This window comes from Gavia stellata, chromosome 3 (assembly GCF_030936135.1).
Source record: "Gavia stellata isolate bGavSte3 chromosome 3, bGavSte3.hap2, whole genome shotgun sequence".
Lineage (NCBI taxonomy): Eukaryota > Metazoa > Chordata > Aves > Gaviiformes > Gaviidae > Gavia > Gavia stellata.
In genome coordinates, this window is record NC_082596.1 from 52,867,509 (window position 1) to 52,886,572 (window position 19,064).

Sequence of the window (19,064 nt, forward strand, 5' to 3'; positions counted from 1 at the left end):
ATAATTTCAGCTCCGTGCCTTTACAGCTACCGGTGACATCTGATGATTACAAAGAAGCACACGCTATAAAACAACCTCTAAAACCTGTGCTAAAAGTGCAAACAAGAAAAGACTCATGCACTTATGGGTGCTCTGCAGTATAAACAGTGTTAAAAATGTTTTGTCACAGGGTGAGTAGCTCGCGCTGCACGGATGAAGGAGACGAGCACTCCTTTACACACAGTGAATGGAGAGAAGGAAAGAATGCCTCTCAGTGGAGAGGGCAGAGCTGTATTCATGTGCGCTTTAACTGCTGAACAGGAGACACACCAGCCCTAAAGAAATTACTGTCTTGGTTAGAACTTCTGTGTCTTAGGTTCACTCACCTAAAGATGTATTTTTGAAATGCGATGCCAGGAAACTAACTTTCCCTGTGATGAGCTCGTAACTGATCTCTTTTAAAAATTCACTGGTGGTAAGCATGCTTTCTGCAAGGGCCCTAGATTGATATTGACCTGGAGAAGAGGGGGGGAAAAGCAAGAGCCATCTTTAACACAGTGCACAATCAACACAACCTTTTCAGCCTAGAGTTGTGGGGCACACTGATCTTCAGTCATGGATCGCCACTGCCTTTACCCAGTAGACTGGGAGAGCAGACTAAAGTCTATTTCACTAGTGACGGGAGAATTAGTTGTATCAGTTTAGCACATCCCTTGCAAGCTGTTGCCCATAGTTTTGCACACTTGGGTGACAAATGATATGCAAAATAAGTATTTGTACCTTAGATGGAATGGAGGATTCTGAGTAAATATGAAAAAGTAATTATCCCTAGTGTGAAAAAAAGTAAAAAATTGACATTACTGATTTATCTCCCTACAAAGGAAAGATGACTAGTCAAAATTCACTTCCATCCAGACACATTCATGCACACACAAACATCACAGCCAGTCACCAATGCAGAATTTAAAATCAACACGGCAAAAAGGATAAAAAGCATGTTCTGCAGTGGTCTGCAGAAGACTGTGGTCTATCCAGTATCGCCATGTGAAATAGCACAGCTGTTACACAAACAAGAAAGACAAAATGACTATTTTGTCACTGGGTCACCTCAAGATATTTTCTAAGGTATCCACACAAACAATAAAGTTTCAGGACACTCAAGGAGTAATAATGACTAGCATACAGCTATTTTTCTAGATCCTCATGGACATCAGTACTCCAAGCCTTGATGGAGGAAGAGTAAACTGTGACATTGCAGTGTAACAATACAAAGGAGAATAGAAAGAACAAAAGGGATTTAAAAGCTTGAATAACAACTCAAGAAAATTAATTCAGCAAAATTGCATTGGTGTTTGAAGTGTACTGCAAATATACTCACCTAGGACTACTACGCAAAATTCATTTCCTCTTATCTTTGAGGCACAAATGGCAACTACATAATCTGGTAGCTTTTGCTGATGTTTCATTTCATTGAGAGACCTCAAGGTCTCTGAGATGCCCTCTGCCAGCGAATTCTGGGTAACAACCACGTGCACGAGGTCCCGGGACACACTAGCGATTAACCTAGCAAGCCAAGGGAGTTGACCTGGTGACACAGAGATACACTGTGCGCTCATTTGCAAGGATCGCTCTCTCAGAGTGAACTCCTGCATAGCTTTCAACATGATCTGCTCAAATTCTTCCCTCAGGGGTATCTGGTCAGGACCTATGTTGAAAACAAACAAACAGACAGAAGAACAGTATCTCATATCAAAATGTTATTGAACTGGGAATAATCACATGTCTGTCTTGATCTGACAAGCTCCTTCACCATGTTTTTTACATTTACAAAACCCACTTGCTACTCAGTGGATATCTACCCACACGGCTTATTCTTGGTTTTTCATATTAGAAGCCTCTCTCTCCCACTATCTCCTTTTTTTTTTTTTAACAATGAGGCATTCCATCTCACTCCTAGCTTTTCTACCTTCAGAAACTGGTAGGACAAACAAGGGAGTGGGAAAATATGTGCCTTTTGCCTGGAACAGAAAGATTAATCATGTATCCTCCATATGTTTTTACAGCAGAAAACCCACATGCTTATCCTCGCAGTCTAATCACAGCCATACAGTATGACAAAGCCTGTCAAGTGGTCTTTGTTTTGCTATGGCTCACAATCACAGCTTTAACTGTGTATATTCTTCATAGTAGGTTAAAAATGAAAGTATCAGAAACGCACTTATTTTGTTTGCTTTGATTTGTAATATCATTGTGAGATTGTTCAGCTCATTTCTGAAAACACAACAGCATTATCCTACAATTAATAATGTCATAATCTTACAGGAGAACTGAAAGGAATTCTCAGATACATCTTTTTTCAAAAAAGGAGCACTTTCATAGATAATATTCTTATGATCTGTGATCACAGTCATCTGCAAACATATTTTGTACAAGTAGTGAGATCTGAAAAAATTAGGCAAGACAGTATCTATTTCGTTCTTCTGTCTGCCTTTTTATCTTTGCCTTTATCTTCCTCTTTCACAATAGGCTCTGGAAGAAAGAATAACTTTTTAGTCCTACTTTCTCAAGAAAAAAAGAGGTTTACATGAATAAGCTGTTAATTTATGTGTGTATTTGCCTCTTCTCGTCAAAAACTTTTGAAGCTGGCTGCCCTCCAATCATCTTTAATCTGCTTTGATTTTACAACACGGGATAAAGGCTACAGTTCAGTGCAACTGTCACAATTCCAACAGTTTTAAGTTTGTAGCGATACTCAAACCAGCAACATTTTTTGATCCCCATGCTCTGCAGAATGTTTTTACTTTTCTCCTCATTAGGCTCTTTCATTTTACAGTGCTGGCGCCCATCTCCACATAAGGCCAAATGGAAAACTATTCAGCTTTGCACAGCTAAGAACCGAAGCCAAACTAAACACCTGCTAATAAGGGAACTACTTTATGCTGAAGACATGGTGCTCACTAGACACAGCTCAGCTCAGCTCCAGAAGCTTTGCATGAAGCCTCCTCTAGTTTGCAGCAAGTCTATACTTGCTGCATCCATCTAAGGTTGGACTTGCTCATGGAGTGTGGTTCACTGACTCAGTAAGTTTCAATAGTTTAATTGGAAATGCTGTATCAGCTGGCTACACGTTTCTCTGAAGGAAATTCGCAAGCTGCCTCTATCAATCCAGAACTGTGTGAAGCAGCTGTTTTAACATGCAGACTCTATAAACTTTCCAATGAAGATGAAAACCTCAAATAACAAATTTAAGCCCAATGAGAGAAGGGCAACAGAAAAACATTCAGCCTGTAAAAAAGAAAGAAACCCCTCTGTCTGTTCTAACATGGCATTGAATGGACTATCAAGGCAGAGAATGATAAATAAAGCAAACAGGTCACTTCTTAGTATTGCAACACAGAAGATGGCCTCCTTCCTGTCTGTAACAGTACTGCATTAAGGGACAAGAACAAAGTATAAGAAGCCATGGGTGAAACCTGCACCGAGCACATTTGCTCCCCCAATTACAGGGTTATCAGCAGTTGTGCTTCTTTTGAAACGTTTGCACATTTCATACCATTATGTATTAGAGATGCCCTAGCAGAAACCCAGTACAGGAAAGGCAGTGTGGTCATCACAGAAGTAATTTCACACTCCCCTGTGATAAGCAGCATCTTTTCAAATACTGAAGTTAAGACTAAGACTGCTGTGAGAGGTTTCCCAACACTACCCTGCATTATTCTTTAACTTCTAAAACCTTGCTGTTAACACTGCTGTTTTTTACTCTAAGGTAAGGAAAAATGCCTGGACCTGCAATAAGAGGAAGAAAATGTGGTGTCCTGGTTTGCCCTCAAACTTGCGAAGAGTCCATTTCAAAAGCATTTACAAGAATGAGATATTCACTGAATCACTTGCCTTAGTCTGAATAGCAAATGTAGTTTTCATGTAAACGGTGTTGTCATGAAAACAATGATGACCATCACACATCTGCCAGCATTTGTCACAAAACTGAATGAAACAGACCGAGTGTCCTTAGAAAAAGCTGTGATAACTGATGGTTTGATACCCTAAGCAAATGAGTTATCTACATTGCAAATCCATTTTCACAAAGGTGACCCTTTGTCAATCCCTATATGGAGAGCAGAAGCAGTATCAGCCTTTAAATTCACTTCACTTCTTCAGTCTGATCAATGAAGTAGCAAAGTCACACACACTAGATGGAGCCACTTACCTCTTCCAGGCACAAAAATTGCCAGAAAGTTGGCTCTGAAACGGACATAAAGAAGGTGGGGAGAAAAAAGGACAGTCACAAATAAAAACAAGTGCTTATGACAAATTGCTTACCTAGTTGCACAAGATACTGAATAGTTAAAAGTATCATATTCTCCACACTTAGCAGCTGACTGCTGGTCAAACCCAAGAGATCCAAATCCTTGTTTTCCAGCTGTGGAATCTTGTAGCAATTCACCAGCAAGGGACTTACAACAATATCACCAACATTTCCATAGAAATAAGGTAAAGTGCCATAACCTTTGATAAAAGAAAAAAACACCCCAGAAATTCACAAAATATGCCACTACATGCAATCTTGCACAATGTATACATTTCCAAACTTCTCTTTAATGTTATTTTGCAAAATATACTGTTCTTGGCATTATAATTGCTTACAAAATAAATTAGATAGGCCAGTGATCCTTTGCTGTATTTTACAACAAGTGATTACATAGATTTGCAAAAACTAACAATAACTGCACACCAGCAGGATAATAATTATTGATATCCAAATACAAATGAGAATATTATCTATTTGGGTCTTACCCTGATCTTTAAATATAGATTCTCCATAATACAGTGTACAAAAAAGAAAAATCAATGGAAGCAAAAGTACATTGATCTTAACATTATAAAAGCAGCATAAGTCACATTAGCATTGATTCAGCCACTGTGGTATTGCTGTGATTGATTTCACTTTTTGCCACGTTTCCATTCCGTTTTCATAAACAGGTTAAATAAACATCAACAACTAAACATGCTATTCTGTAAGGTAAAGCACATGAGCACAGGCTAAATCCTCTTTTCCTTGAGACTGTTTTCATTTTAAAAAAATTTCCACACAGATTTTGTCAAACCCATCCATTTGGGTACATCTGGTTCTGTACTATTAATAGGACGCTGTTTCTCAGGGCCACTAACATTTAGCCTAACTGAGGACTTCGCTGGCAACTCTCCAAGAGCCTAGGGGCTGCATTCAATTTGCACTTAAGCTGATGACTGTAGGCACCCTCATCTTTAATAAGGAAGTGTTTCTCTGAAAACCGTTAAGAGCACCATGCTAGAGCTTTAGAATAGGCTTCTAGAAAACAACACTAAGCAAAACAAACCAGAAGTGTAACCCTATCCTTGGTGGTTTTACTAGTACACAGCCCTGTTAATTCTCTGGGAATTGTGTGTATTAGGATTGTCTGTGCAAGTGAGGGCTTGGAGAACTTCTCAATTTCTTCAGGAATGATAAATTATTCCATGGATTGTATCCATAAGCATGTTCTGTTAAGACTGAAGCTACTTTATACAACCATCTGTATGATGCCGGACTGAAGAAAGATTTAAAGAGCCAAAATAATTTTGGCAGTACTAGCTGACCCATCTTTGTTATATAGTATGCCCAAGTAGCTCAGCTTGAGTTATGAGTCATACTTTTAAAGTAAAAGCAATGTCTTTCTAAATGTACTTTATATAGCTAACGGATTTTAAAAGCCTGATCTGTTATCTCAGTCGCTTAGAAGAAGTATGGACTGCAAAAGACAAAAAGTATGATTCACTTCTGATTAGACAGTTCAAATAGATTTTCTGGTTCTCATGCAGAATCCTTGGGCTTCAAGATCTGGACTATAAATGCTGCAGGAAATATTTGCTTGTTTTGTAAGTTGTTTACACTGGAAAGCTATTTTCATTACATGGAAATATTTATATTCTTGGATTTTACAAAAATCTTATTTGTATAAAACTTCAATTTGGCCAGAGGTTTTGTATAAATTTGACCTAGTTGTGACCCGTTTGCAAATCAGGTTCTCCAGAAATCGCTCAACTTAACTTAATTTTAAGTGTTGAGCAACTAAAGCAAACTATCCAATGACAAACTGACTTTGTATTGTACTGAATGCCAGAACCAACAAAAAGAAATAAAACCCCCCTTTCTCCCAGAGGAGCATGCATTTATTCAAAATGCAGCATTTGATTCCCCAGTTTAAGACTTACCTATCAGAATCACTGGTCTGACTCCCGAGTTATTCAGCAGGTTTTCAGGAACTATTACAGTCTCCCCTGCTGGGATGGGTTGAGGCTGTAAAATTCCAGTTAACATGGATTGAGGAACTGGGACTGACAAAAGAGGCTCTATAAAATAAAGAAAAGAGAAGCTTCCATTACTAAAAGGCTCATACTGTGATTTGGCCGTATGAACAAATAAAAAAAAATTACTGCAGATCACTAACTGTAATAAAATTCAAAAGGTCTCTGCATTTCCTGCTATATTTTTAAGTAATTTAAATTAAGAGCCTACATCCTCCTGTAGCCCCACCCCTAAAATAAAACTTTTTCTGACCACTGTATTGTTGGTGGGAATGAGAGAGGAAAACACAGGTTTGAATATGCATCTTCAAACAAAGCCAAGTACTAAGCCAAAAGGCCACCTCTAAGATGGAGGCTGCCTCTCAATACAAGGGAAGAGACTGCTGTGACTTCTGACACAGAATATATGTAGATAAGGAAAACAAATACAGGCCAAAATCTCAAAGTTGCCCTTAGTTGCTACGAGGTTAAAAATTAGGCTTTACTCATGAAAGAGCAAAAGCAGCTTTCACAAGTAAAAAGAAACAAAGTGCAAGAATTTTGTAATCTGTAATCAGGTTTCAGCGTGAGGTCTGCTTCAGAAGTTTCTCAGGCTTCATTTGGTGGTTTGTAACAGATTTTTCAAACAATGCCATCAACAGAAAAGCATCATAGGCAGTGTGAATGAATGCGTGCGTGCATATGTTTTAGCAGTGGAATTCTTTATCCAATAGGAAAAAACACCACGGAAGACTCATGGAAAACGGAGTACACAGCAGAGGTAGTGGATTTGTGGAGACAAACTCAACAAATGGGAGGAGATTGCCTTATATCATGTATCTTCAGCAGGTCTCTGAAGCTAGAAATCTACAAAAGCTGCGACTGATTTGAGCTGCTCAAGTAGGCAGGCCTGCACTACCACGTAACCCTTCTTCCCATGATGAGTATCTCTGAAAATCAGTTCCAAAACATCTCAAGCCCTCCAAAGCGGAGTTAAAAATATATTGTGCATATTGACAAATGGTTTTTTAATTCTTTGTATATTTATTCTCCCACTCTATAGAGACAGGAATAAGTAATTGTTTATTCCCCTTTACAAAGTATTCTGAATCCCACAACTGAAAAGTGCTTAAACAGTGAACAGTTTTGTTGATAGCTATGTATAAAGAGGTACCTACATGGATATTGATGAGTATTCACACATACTCGTATTTAATCCTGTTTCATATCATGATGTTACATATCTCTCTTACAGCTTTTCCATGCACAACAGACATCTGGTCTCACAAACTTCATGCTTTAAACTGAAAATGACCTACTGGACATCAGTGTCCTTTGTTAGGCCAAAATTATATAAAGCCCTTTTTCCTGTGCAGGAACTGAGTGTACTGTTTCTGTAGCATGCCACACCAGACTGAGACACAACATTCAAGGTGAAGGCTAATGGAAATCCTTCAAATATGTTCACATATCCATACACCTGCACAATTTTAGAAGAATTGAGTTACATTTGGGGGACTTAGATAGCTTTGGATCCTTAATAATATTACTCTCCTCTTCCTTTCTTCCCTCTCCCCCAATAATTTTACTTTCCCATTGTCCCATCTTAGATTATGGCAACAAGGACCAGGCAATCATGTGTGTTTTTCTGCGGCATCTGAAAAACTCTCCTTTGTGTCCTTAACTACTTCAACAAGCTTTGTTATGTTTTCTGTGCAACACTTAAGAGAAGCAGCACAGGGCTACTGGTCTGGCTGAGTACAGCTTTTTACAAATGAAATCTGTATGATTCAAGTTTTACCTGTTCTTGCCGAAGGCCGAATTGTAGGAACAGGTACTGCTAAACCAGGAGGAGGGACTGGGGACCCAGGAGACCATCCCCGGTGACGTTTCTTTGGTGGTCCAGAACTGGACATTGATGCTGAGAAGGAAAGCAAAAACGTAATTCTAAACCCCATCCTCGCAAAGGACCAGATTCCAGCCCACATTTCCATTTCACATTGGTGTTGAGCTGGTATCACACCACAGAATGTCAGAGGTTTACACCTATATTGATATGAAGCCAGACTATGATGTGAAAAATGTTGTTACTTGTGTTAAAAAGTACAGCGTTATCATTAATGGTCATGCCAAAAAACAAATGGATCTTAAAGACCAAATTGCAGAAACAGCAATGATGGGAAGAAGAACAAAATCACAAATCTCAGGCTCAACAGCCAGTGCAGCTTAAAATAAAAGAACAGAGAGGTTTTCCTTACCTTGGTCTCCAGCTGCACAGCCAGGGCTTGGAGATGTCGAGTGAGGCATTGGCCGAGAGACTGTAGAACTCAATACATTATTTCTTCCTCCATTAGTGTTTCCATTAGCAACATCAGCGGCACGCAGTGAAAGAGGAGCTGAGTATAATAAAATACAGAGCGTATGGCTTGAGACAATCTTGAAAACAAACAAACAAAATAATACAGCCCCACGCAGACACAAAAGAACAGGGCAAGATGCGTGACTGAAAGAAACATACTCCAGGGAAAGCATGAAGTGTACTTGGCAGAGAATAATTTGGGCACAGGCTGCAAAATCCTAACCTTAAATGGGGTCTCCGGATTTCAGGGTAGGGAGGATAGGTGGAAGAAAAAATCCAAAACAAACCCCACTAAAATAAAATCAAAAATTACACACAAAAAAAATTATTGGGAAGTTTGTGACACACTTTTTTAGACACTAGAAATTTTTAAAAATGCACATAATGAATTCAGTTTGTAAAGATTTCTAAGCCTCTCTGCTGCATCTATGTATTTTTCTGCCAGTCATCCCTGTGGCATACACAGTAATTCACTACAGGGCTCTAATCTAAAGCTTTAGCAAGGGAGACTGGGGAGAGAAGACAGGACAGTTTGCTGTGAAGTATACATACTCTGAGCATTACTGAGTCAAACTACGCTTAATTTTGCTGCCTCTGCCTAAGACAATCCTCCAGTCCCAGCAGGTCTGACACCCTGGCAGGACCCACTATATCCAGATCACAAAATGAAACTACAACAACAGAGGATCACAAGAAGTTATCCTCACGCTTCTGAGCTCCTTCTTATTCTTTTTCAGAGCCTAATTTTTGCAGGAGAAAAAAAAATGGCATAAACTGCATAGAGCAGACATGGAGCCCAGTGGGGACTACAGCTCCTTGCCGTATCTGCCAGCTCCACAAGGATTTCACTCCCAGGAACATATTCCAGAAGCAACAGCAGGAGATGGTGCAGCAGCTTGCTGATGTCAGCTGCAACAGAGAGAGTTTGAGATGTGGGTATTTGGCTTAAAACAATATAATGTGGAACTCTCCAGCCACAGTCATCCAAATAAATTCAGGCACAAGATTCTCAGGTTGCCAGTCAGCAAATTTGAATAACATCACTTGCCCATTGTAAGCTCCCCATTTCTACTCTGAGTCAACGATCTGGTATGGACAGATATGGCAGACATGGGCAGTTACAGAAGTGGTTGAAATGGTGGGAAGTAATTTCAGTGCATCTTTCTTACACAAGTATGGATGTGAAAAGGGTATTTTACACAAAGAACTGCTAATGATTCATTAGATACAACATAATAATATTATGTATATATAACAATATATATTGTTTAAAATAGCAGATGTAATACATCATGTATAAAACGTAATGCTCCTGTGCATCTATAGACTAAATAAATTTATGTTTTTTCTTATTCAAGCACACTTCCCTGTAGTAAGTGTGACAATTTTTTTTTCATTGCTTAAAGGACTAACCAGCTAAAGTAATAAACAATCAGACTATCACAACAGAGTACCAGTGAGGGATTTAGAGGCCACAGTTGGGGGTTCTAATTTATTAAACACACAATACAGAAATAAATAATTAAAACAGCACAGATATTAAAACTCCTTTAAATGAGACTAAATTCCATTAGATGTATCTGGAGGAACTATACCTGTTACAAATGCAGAACAACACACAGCTCTCAATTACTGAGGCAAGAATCAGTGTCATATCAAGAGGTGACTTTTACGCTCTCTTAGATATCTTAGGACGTGCAAAGATGCGCTTTTACCAGAAAGTCAAATCTGAAAGCCAAGGTGTGGCTCAGTTTGGGGACAGTAATGGCCATGGAAAATTTCTGTGCAGAGGACTGCAAGAATATAAGACTCTGGGAGAATGCTAGTGTAATGAATGTTTTCCTTTCCTTTTCCCACCAAAAAGATGACTTCCTTATTTCTTGGCTGTTAAGCTTATAATTCCCTTGGCTCTCAGCTATCCTGGAAAGCAAAGCCGTACCTGCAGCAAATGTCTTTCCTATGAGTTGTACTGACAGAGCCAGAGGTTTCACAATATTCTTGTTCCGTGATGGGTCTTGAGTTCCACTTAAGTTAACAGCAGAAGATGATTTTGCTGGACTGAATACAGAAGAATCTGAGAAAAGAAGTTGTTTAATTAAGTAATGATTAAAAATTATATATATGTATGTGCATATATAATTTGTATTATATACACATGAACAGTCATACACATTTATCTAAACTCATCTCTGTATATAATGCAAACAATTTTTTTACACTTCTAAGAAATCATCATATATCGGTATGTCTTAGGAGTTTTAACATTTAACTGGGCATTTCTATAGAATCTCATAATCTACTGATTGATCTCTTTCACAATATTTTGTATTCACATACACTCAAAACATATTTTAACCACAGAAAGGGCTATCTCATTGCTCCTCAAAATACCCCTGTGAGGTACGCAAGTAAACACGGCTATCCCATGTTACAGATGAGAAAGCTAAGGCAAAGAGCTTACGTGACTTGCCCCCAGCAAGCATAGGGAATAAGCACTGGAATAAGTTGTCTAAAAAGGTTGTGGAATCTCCATCTCCTGAGATTTTCAAGAACAAGTTATCGAACCTCTGTCAGACACAGCTGAGCTTGACTTAGGGCAGAAACTGTCTATAAGGCTACGAAAAGTGTATGTCCATTTATAAGTCTGAGTAAGAAATGACTGAATCTGAGCCCAAACTCTTTGCATGAATTAACAAACAGCAACTCCTTAGAGCACTTTACCAAGGCTGAGAAATATTAGCCCTATTTTATAGATGGATAAACTGAAGAACAAACAAATTCTAATACTTGCCCAGTATAAAACTGTAAATCAGAACTGATTCCAAAACTCTCAGCATATAGGCCCCTACTTTAACATCAGGGGTTTAATACCTGCAACTTACTTCAAGAAAAATTTGACATTTGGATGCTGATACACTGACAAACCCAAATTCTTATAACTGGGGTAAAAGAATATTAACTCAGCGTTTGTCCAGAAAGTAGTTTACAACAAGTAGGCAAAGTAGGCTAAGTTCACCTACAGATGCCCTAATAAAACAGCCAGGAAAAGAAAACAGAAGGCAAAGACCCACTTGATCTGCCAAATACATTCACCCTCAGGCCACACACCATTTGGCAAAGGAGGGCGGGGAGGAGAGTCTGCTTTGCCAGACAGAGTAATTGGGATGAGGAACGAACACAGAAGCCTCTGCTGCTGCTGCTGCACCAGAAAACCTTGTCCACCTTCACAGGAAATATGCTGAATGGCTAACAAAATAGGCCACCAAGTCAGCGGCTTTGGAGGAAAATGCTGCTCTCTCATTAAATACGAAGTAGCAAACATGTAGTGTTAAAGCTTTTCTCAAAGTAAGCTCTCCAGAAGCTTTGAGGTTTTTTGTCTTCTCTCTAGTTCTAATATATTTTCTTTAAGTTTTATCTATGAACGCAGATGTGGCTGGTATATGTTTAAACATCACAGTCGTACCTAAGCAGAACTTGTAGTACTACCAGTTATTAAAATTGTTCATCTTTCTATTGTAAAACGCTGTTGCTAGTGGCTGAAGACCCTTTTAATACCTGAATTGAAGTTTTCCCTCTTGTGTGTCTGCCTAAAACTGATTTTTTGATACTGTTCAAGGTTTCAGCCTTTTTTGCATTGCCAGTTGCCTCTCCTCTGCAACAGAACTGCATCTTCCCACGCCATTTTGAAAGGAGAACCCAACGCCTGACTGTAATGTCATGGCCACACCATACTGTCAACTTTAACTATGGTATTTCAAAATTCTCTTGTGCTCTAATTTCTGTCTTGAAATTACCATTTCAGTGCAGTACCTTGTGTGTGCCCATAACTGTCTACCTACAGATGTCTTCTAGAACTTGGAGACTGAACTGCTCACTTACAAGGGCAGGAAACAGAAATATTTACACAATTTGAAAAGGAAAAAATGGGTATAAGTTGACCATAAACTGAAAACAATTTCAGAAGCACCTTGCTAACAAGTGCTCCTGTTTCAAAATAACTGAGAATTGAACTCAAAGTACAAACAGCTATGCAGAGCCTAGGAGAGAAAAAAATCAGACCTCTGTCACAGGCGACACACGTCAGAATTCACGCCACCGAAAAAAGGTGCCCTCCCCCCTTCTCCCGGTCACAGGGGATTCATATGTATGCATGTGGCATTATCTTCACTAGAAGATAAAAGTAGAAGGAGATGAAAAGGTTTTGACAACCGTGACCTAAGAGTACAAACAGTGACACACAGAAACACCAAGCAGACTGAAAATTGCAGTGAGTGATAAGGAGAAAGCAGTATGTAAAAGGTGTATCTATTAACTTGGCAGGTACAATAGAAGACAAAGCTGTGTAAATATTGGATCACTTGTTGTTTCAAATAAATAGGTTCTCATACATCTGCACAGTTCTCATGCCAGGATCTGGAAGCCAAGGGATCATGCAATGAAATGCAGATGTTTAAACAGCACTCTGATTTCATTTTCACCAAAGCCTAAAGCATACAGCTCCCTAAACAGAGACAGGGGTGACCACCTGGGGAAAGTGTCTCTGAGCATACTGATAAGTGATTACAATTTCATAAGAGTACATATGTCCAGCTTTTGTTTGTCACTCCTTTTTAACTTACTTTGTAAGTGGAAGCAGTATTTTAACAATCTGGTTTTTCATCTCCATTTCATACTCCTCTAGAGAAATACATGTTCTGCTACATACATATCAACCAATTACAGTAACTAACAAAAAGTTTTCTCCTGTTTTTAATTTTTCACGAAATAGCACAAACAGACACAAAAACATACAACAGCATAGATGAAGCTGCAATAAAACAATGAGAAAAAAAGCTCAAAGAAAAGCACCTTGGCTATTTGCAATAAATAAATAAATGAAACTAAGATGCTACTTCTTTGTCGGCCAACATCCATTTGATTTTTGTAGTTTCTCCTTGTTTAAGTATGTCATTAACAGCTTTCTAGAACACTTATGAGATGCACGCTAGCTCACATAACACAAAACCACTGTATGTGTATGGGGAAATTGCTATTCTAAGTACAACCTTGTGTGTGAAATAAAATTGAAATAAATAAATAAATAAATAAACAAGCAAATAAATAAAAGCTGCACCCCTAACCCCAAAAGAAGATTATCTTCCTTTTCAAGACAAATAACCTAGTCTATATACTAAGTAAACACCTCCCTATAAATGCGTAATTCAGGTTTTTTGACATCCACAAAAAATTAAATGAAACAAACACAGGGAGACACAGACTCAAATAAATGACTCAAAAGATCTTTTAATACTTTCTAATTGACTATTCTTATGAGGACTAACCTAACCTTCAGTCTCACCTGGGTCTTAATCTTTCACAAAGCAAATTTTGAAAGGCATCGTCCCTGCTGTAATCTATACATGGCTTGAGGTAAATACCCAGTTGTTTACAGCATCCCTGAACCAACAATATCTGAGGTAACTTACCACCCCCAATGGTTATCTTTATAGCACTTTCAGCTCCTACCTGTCTGAGTGAACCCTGATTTGTATCCATTAGCTGATCCACCCTCTGGGGTCGTGGACGGTGACACCGAAGAATTTGGTTTAGCAGAGAGGCTAGCAGCAGATGATTGCCTGCTTCTACATTCTGCAAACGAAGCAGCTACAGTACATATTAACAAGGCCTGCCTTCCAGTAGCGAAAGTTCAGCAACACGGTGGCGAAAGGTGACAAAATGTTAAAAGCATACATACAGCACGTACAACAAACAGCGGCAAATGGCAGCATTCAATGAAAATACGGCTCTCGCAGTTTAGTCAACTTTGCTTTCTAATTAAGAAAACCTCCCTGGGGGCCACTCAGAGGGCCAGACAAATACAGACCAGATGCTGCAAAATGGCAAGAGCCCTCAGTTTGAAGCTTCCAAGAGATTTGAAGGTATTGGACATATCCCAGGAAACACTCATCGACCTCTGTGGCACAACCTTTATACAAACCGTCGAATGTTGCCCTTTAAAAGGAGAAATTGTGCTGAAACCCATATTCTTAGTATGCCTCCACAAAACCTTCAGGGACATCTCAGCACTGTGGGTGTCTGGATGAAAACTGAGTTGAGGGAGGAGAAAGTGACCTTAAAAATGACACATTAATCCATTTTTTAAACTGAGATCTAATCAGGTTTTGTTTGAAGAGAAGAGGGTGTTTAAGAGCATTTCTCTTCTTCTAATTAGACCTTTAATGTAAGTAAAGGGTGAAGGGTTACCAAACGGATGGTAGCAATATGGGGATAGAGCCTATCAAAATTGCCCATGAGGTCGATTCTTGGTTGATTTTCTAAACTTTCATGGGTGCTCAAAACACTTGCAATCAGCATAGAACCAAAAGCGACCCCAGTATCTGCCTCTTCTACACGTGCATTACCCTTGACAGCGTTTACGAGGACACACACCAACCCTAACTGCATGAGCTTCAGGGAGGGGTTTCAGAAAAAGGATTTAAAAATTAAAATAAGGTTTCCTTTTTCTGTATTTGGAACTTCAAAAAGAGACTACCAAATCAAATATTTCTGTATTTTTTGTGAAAAACACTGCTGAAAAACACATCCACTCTAAAGCAGTAGTTGATTATACTCTTAACTGAGAAAAGCAGCTGAAGCCAGCATCCCTTTGAACCACTAACTGATGCAGTAGTATAATCACTCATACAGCTCAGGGATAACCATGTCTCTCTGGTGTTATGCTGCCATTCACATGAGGCTGTGACTCTTCAGATGCATGTCAGTCCTCCTGTGGAGCTTCTCCTCTCCTTACATCACCCTCTTTGGCAACAGGCACCAGATCAAACTCTGTCTTTACCGAGTGAGACCACAGCTGAGGAAGACAAGCAGTCTGCATATATACCAACTTAGTAGACAGAAAGTAGGTAAACCATTCTCTCCTTGAGTCTTTGCATGGCTCTAGGTCCAAAAACCTACATCCTCCAATAACAGACCCCATGGCTACCTTGCCTTGGGGTCACAAATATCATCTCTTTAGCACACAACAATATTGCACAGGCTGCTCCGGTAGAGGGTAAGCCCAAGTGTAAAACACACCGTAAATGGCAAGAGTATGCAAGATTTCTCCTCTTTCCCTGACATCAGTGACCTGAGCTTTCTTAATCTTATGGCGTGCTAGCTATCCTCAGGCATTAGACAGATTGAATTGCACCTGCTGAGATGAATATCAGTGGAAAGCCAATGTTGGAGCCCTGGCTGTGAGTCATCTTGCTTCAGGCACAGAAAAGAATGAGCAGACTGAGCAACCTTATTACTTCTACCAAGATGGCTGCACATCCCAAGAAGGGTAGATTTAGGGCTCCCACTGAAAGCATAGGGAGATGGAGGAAGACCATTTATGATTGCATGGTTACTATTAGGACTTAAATAAACCTCTTTGGGAAAATCCAGATTTCACTGAAATTTTTCCTTCAAGCAGTAAAGAACTTAACCACAGAATCACAGAATCATTAAGGTTGGAAAAGACCTATAAGATCATCAAGTCCAACCATTCCACAGTTACTTTTGAATGCACACATTTTCAACAGCAACTTTCAATTTTTCATTCAATATCACACTAATACAATAAAAAACCCCTAAGTGAATGGGCACCTTAATTACCTTTCCAGCAAATAAGGGGTCCCTTTGACAGTACACCTTGGGAGCTTCTTACTAGGTAGTACTTTAAGTGCTTCTGCTTCTTTGGCTGAGTGGTTAATTTCAGGTTGATATGATTGGAAAACTCTGTGAAGTATCGAAAACCTCTTTCTCCGCAGCCTATACAATTCCCAGAAAATCCTGGAAGAATGAAGCAGAAGGTATACGCACAGATTAAATGACTTGTGCTATCTGCTAGGAATAAGGCCATTTTAACCTACCTGCACATCCAGTCCTCCAGCCAGACAGCTTCTGTAGATGCCCTGCTCAGGACACGTGTGTCAGAAAGCAGCCAAACACAGGCAGATTTTAGTCTTAGCTTTTCTGAAACTCCTCCATGTTTCTAGCTCATACCAACTTATGCCAAAATCCTACCACCGATTTTCCACTCTACACAGTGCAGAGAGGAACAACTATTTGGAGGGGGAAAGCTAAGATGCCAGGCTACGAAATTTCTATGAGGTTGCCTATTTTACTTCCACGTTTTTACATCAAAACCCAAAAGATCCAAGCTGCATGCTTCCCTCTCTCAAAACAGTGGCTAACCCATAGTAGCCACTACAACTTCATGGGGCTAAAATTAACCTCAGTATCTACTGAATTTTCTCTGAGACTCCTTATACAAGGCACTTTCCAAGTAAGCTGGTCCTTACAGCTTATTAAGGTCTTAAAAGCAATCATTTAATGTCAGGATTGTTGTGGCAAAAGTTAGGAGTGCTTCAGAATGTTTTTTAGAAACCTACAACCTTTCATGAAAGTAACATATTTAGGAATAATGGCAGAAGACTGCTTTTCTGCAGTGTTTCCAACATGGTTTCACAGAAGGGGGTGAAATTTTGACTTGGAGTCTGGAGTACAGGGGGCCAGACTGAGGATTATATGCACCCTTATTTCCAGTGCCATTCACAGCTGTGTTAATGGCAATGTTGCACATAGATGGCAGCAGTCTAACACCTCCTAGAACAAAGCACAGGGCACGTTCTGGAATGGGCCTGCCTTAAAATCCTTGTTTGAGTAAGCCCTCTTATTATCTAATGCTGAACAATTAAACTCCTCTGGCTTATCTGCCACTCCACTCATTTCTAAATCACTTTCAACCCTTAATGAAAGAATATTTTATATTCTTTCTGGAACATCAATGATGATTTATAATAGTGCTGGGCTGATCGGTACCTAATGCTTTACTTTCGCATTTTTTTCCATATACTAATCAGTAACAGAACCAATTTCTCATCATCACTAGTATCACTATTTTCCACAATGCCAAGCACCTTGGAGAATACTGGTTCCTACACTCACCTGTCAGCCAAATTCGTAGTTTTATGAAAAAGATATTCAGTTTTTTTGACAAAATGCATTTTCCATAAAACTCTTATTAATTAGACCATTGTCTTTAGCCTTACTGTGCCTCATTATCATCTTTTACCATCACGTTGCTGAGGATACCCAGAGGTAGATTTCCTCACCCTGTTTCTCCTGGGACTGAATCAGTCCTTCCCTCCTCCCTTGCAACCCACAGGAACTATTGGTGCATCTCCATCATTGTCAGAAAGAGTCATCAGGGTCTCACAGAGCTACTGAGTCAATTCTTTGCTCATAGGTACCAGTTACACAGGCCTAGAGGCATTTAAATATGTAACACCAGCAATGCCAGAGCAGAGTTGTGAGTCACTAGGCTCATTATCAAATGGTAACAGAGATGATAGATGGATACAAAGCTGGAGGGAGGGGGGAGGAAGGCTTACCAACAAAGACAAACAGTACCACATTTAATCAGACTAAACACCATCTGTCTGTCTATCAGATAGTTCTTATTGACCAGCTCTTGACACTTCCCACGCTGAGTGGTGGAGCAGCTCCTCTGAGGATGGCAGTATACACCAGAGTACCCCATGATCCCATGTCCCCAACCATACCCAGCAGGTGCACATCATACCACAGCTCCCATCTAACTCAGGCCAGTGGGATTTCTACCTTAGGTCCAAAGGTTTACAGTGTGTAGTAGCATATTAAATGGATTTAAGGGAGAAATAACATTAAAGCTCCTAAGTACAAAAAGGAGATGTTTTCAATAGTTACGCAAAATATTGCTAGTCTGGTCCAGAAGTTAAACAGTGTGGTTAAATCAGGGTAATTACGCTTTATTGTAATTTCTTCCCTGTTGAAAGGTCTTTCGGAATATATTCTAGGCAGCACAATGACTGGAGGAAGAAATGAGAGAGTAAATTCAAAACAGGCTAAAGGAGCCAAAATATATTAAATCACTTTTACTAGCCTGTTAAAATGTGTACCAGTTGTGAGCCAGGCAGGAAATCTAGGTGCACATATGCCTGTCTTCAATCACCAAGAAGCATTCTTGCATTAAAATTTTAAAGCTCATAAAGTAACCAATTATGACGTAAATGGTTTTTTTTTTCCCCTATGTACTAGATTTTGAGAGGCAAACTGCCCTCAGAGCTCCTATTGAGAACAATTTCCTGGTGGAGCCAAGGGCAGAATTTGTCCCTTAATCCACAGAAAAATAGATAGCTCATCTTCTACAGTTGCATAAGCATATTTCTTCTTAAATGAAAATGCTGTAAGCATCAGCAGAGATAAAGAATATGTGGATAGTTCACATTTAGAATGCCAGGGCTGCAATTGACTTCTGCCCACACAGAAATCACCGAGCTTTGATTGTGGTTAATTATGGAATCAGGGACTTGTTTTAAAATGGACTTTTAAAGCAGGTTCAGCTACAGATTTAATT

The 19,064-nt window shown here is 39.3% G+C and overlaps 1 protein-coding gene across 2 annotated transcripts in view; it reads right to left on the minus strand.

Annotated features, from left to right (window-relative positions):
* GREB1L (GREB1 like retinoic acid receptor coactivator) overlaps positions 1-19,064 on the minus strand; it is a 61,651-nt gene that overhangs the window by 32,581 nt on the left and 10,006 nt on the right. For both annotated transcript variants that reach the window (XM_059815450.1, XM_059815449.1), the window contains 9 exons: positions 16,280-16,456; positions 14,147-14,269; positions 10,581-10,715; positions 8,541-8,678; positions 8,084-8,203; positions 6,211-6,348; positions 4,300-4,485; positions 1,358-1,684; positions 366-494 (listed from right to left, as the gene is read on the minus strand). In XM_059815450.1, coding sequence (XP_059671433.1) covers positions 366-494; positions 1,358-1,684; positions 4,300-4,485; positions 6,211-6,348; positions 8,084-8,203; positions 8,541-8,678; positions 10,581-10,715; positions 14,147-14,269; positions 16,280-16,456 — 1,473 coding nt within the window. The remainder of the gene's footprint in view (positions 1-365; positions 495-1,357; positions 1,685-4,299; positions 4,486-6,210; positions 6,349-8,083; positions 8,204-8,540; positions 8,679-10,580; positions 10,716-14,146; positions 14,270-16,279; positions 16,457-19,064) is intronic.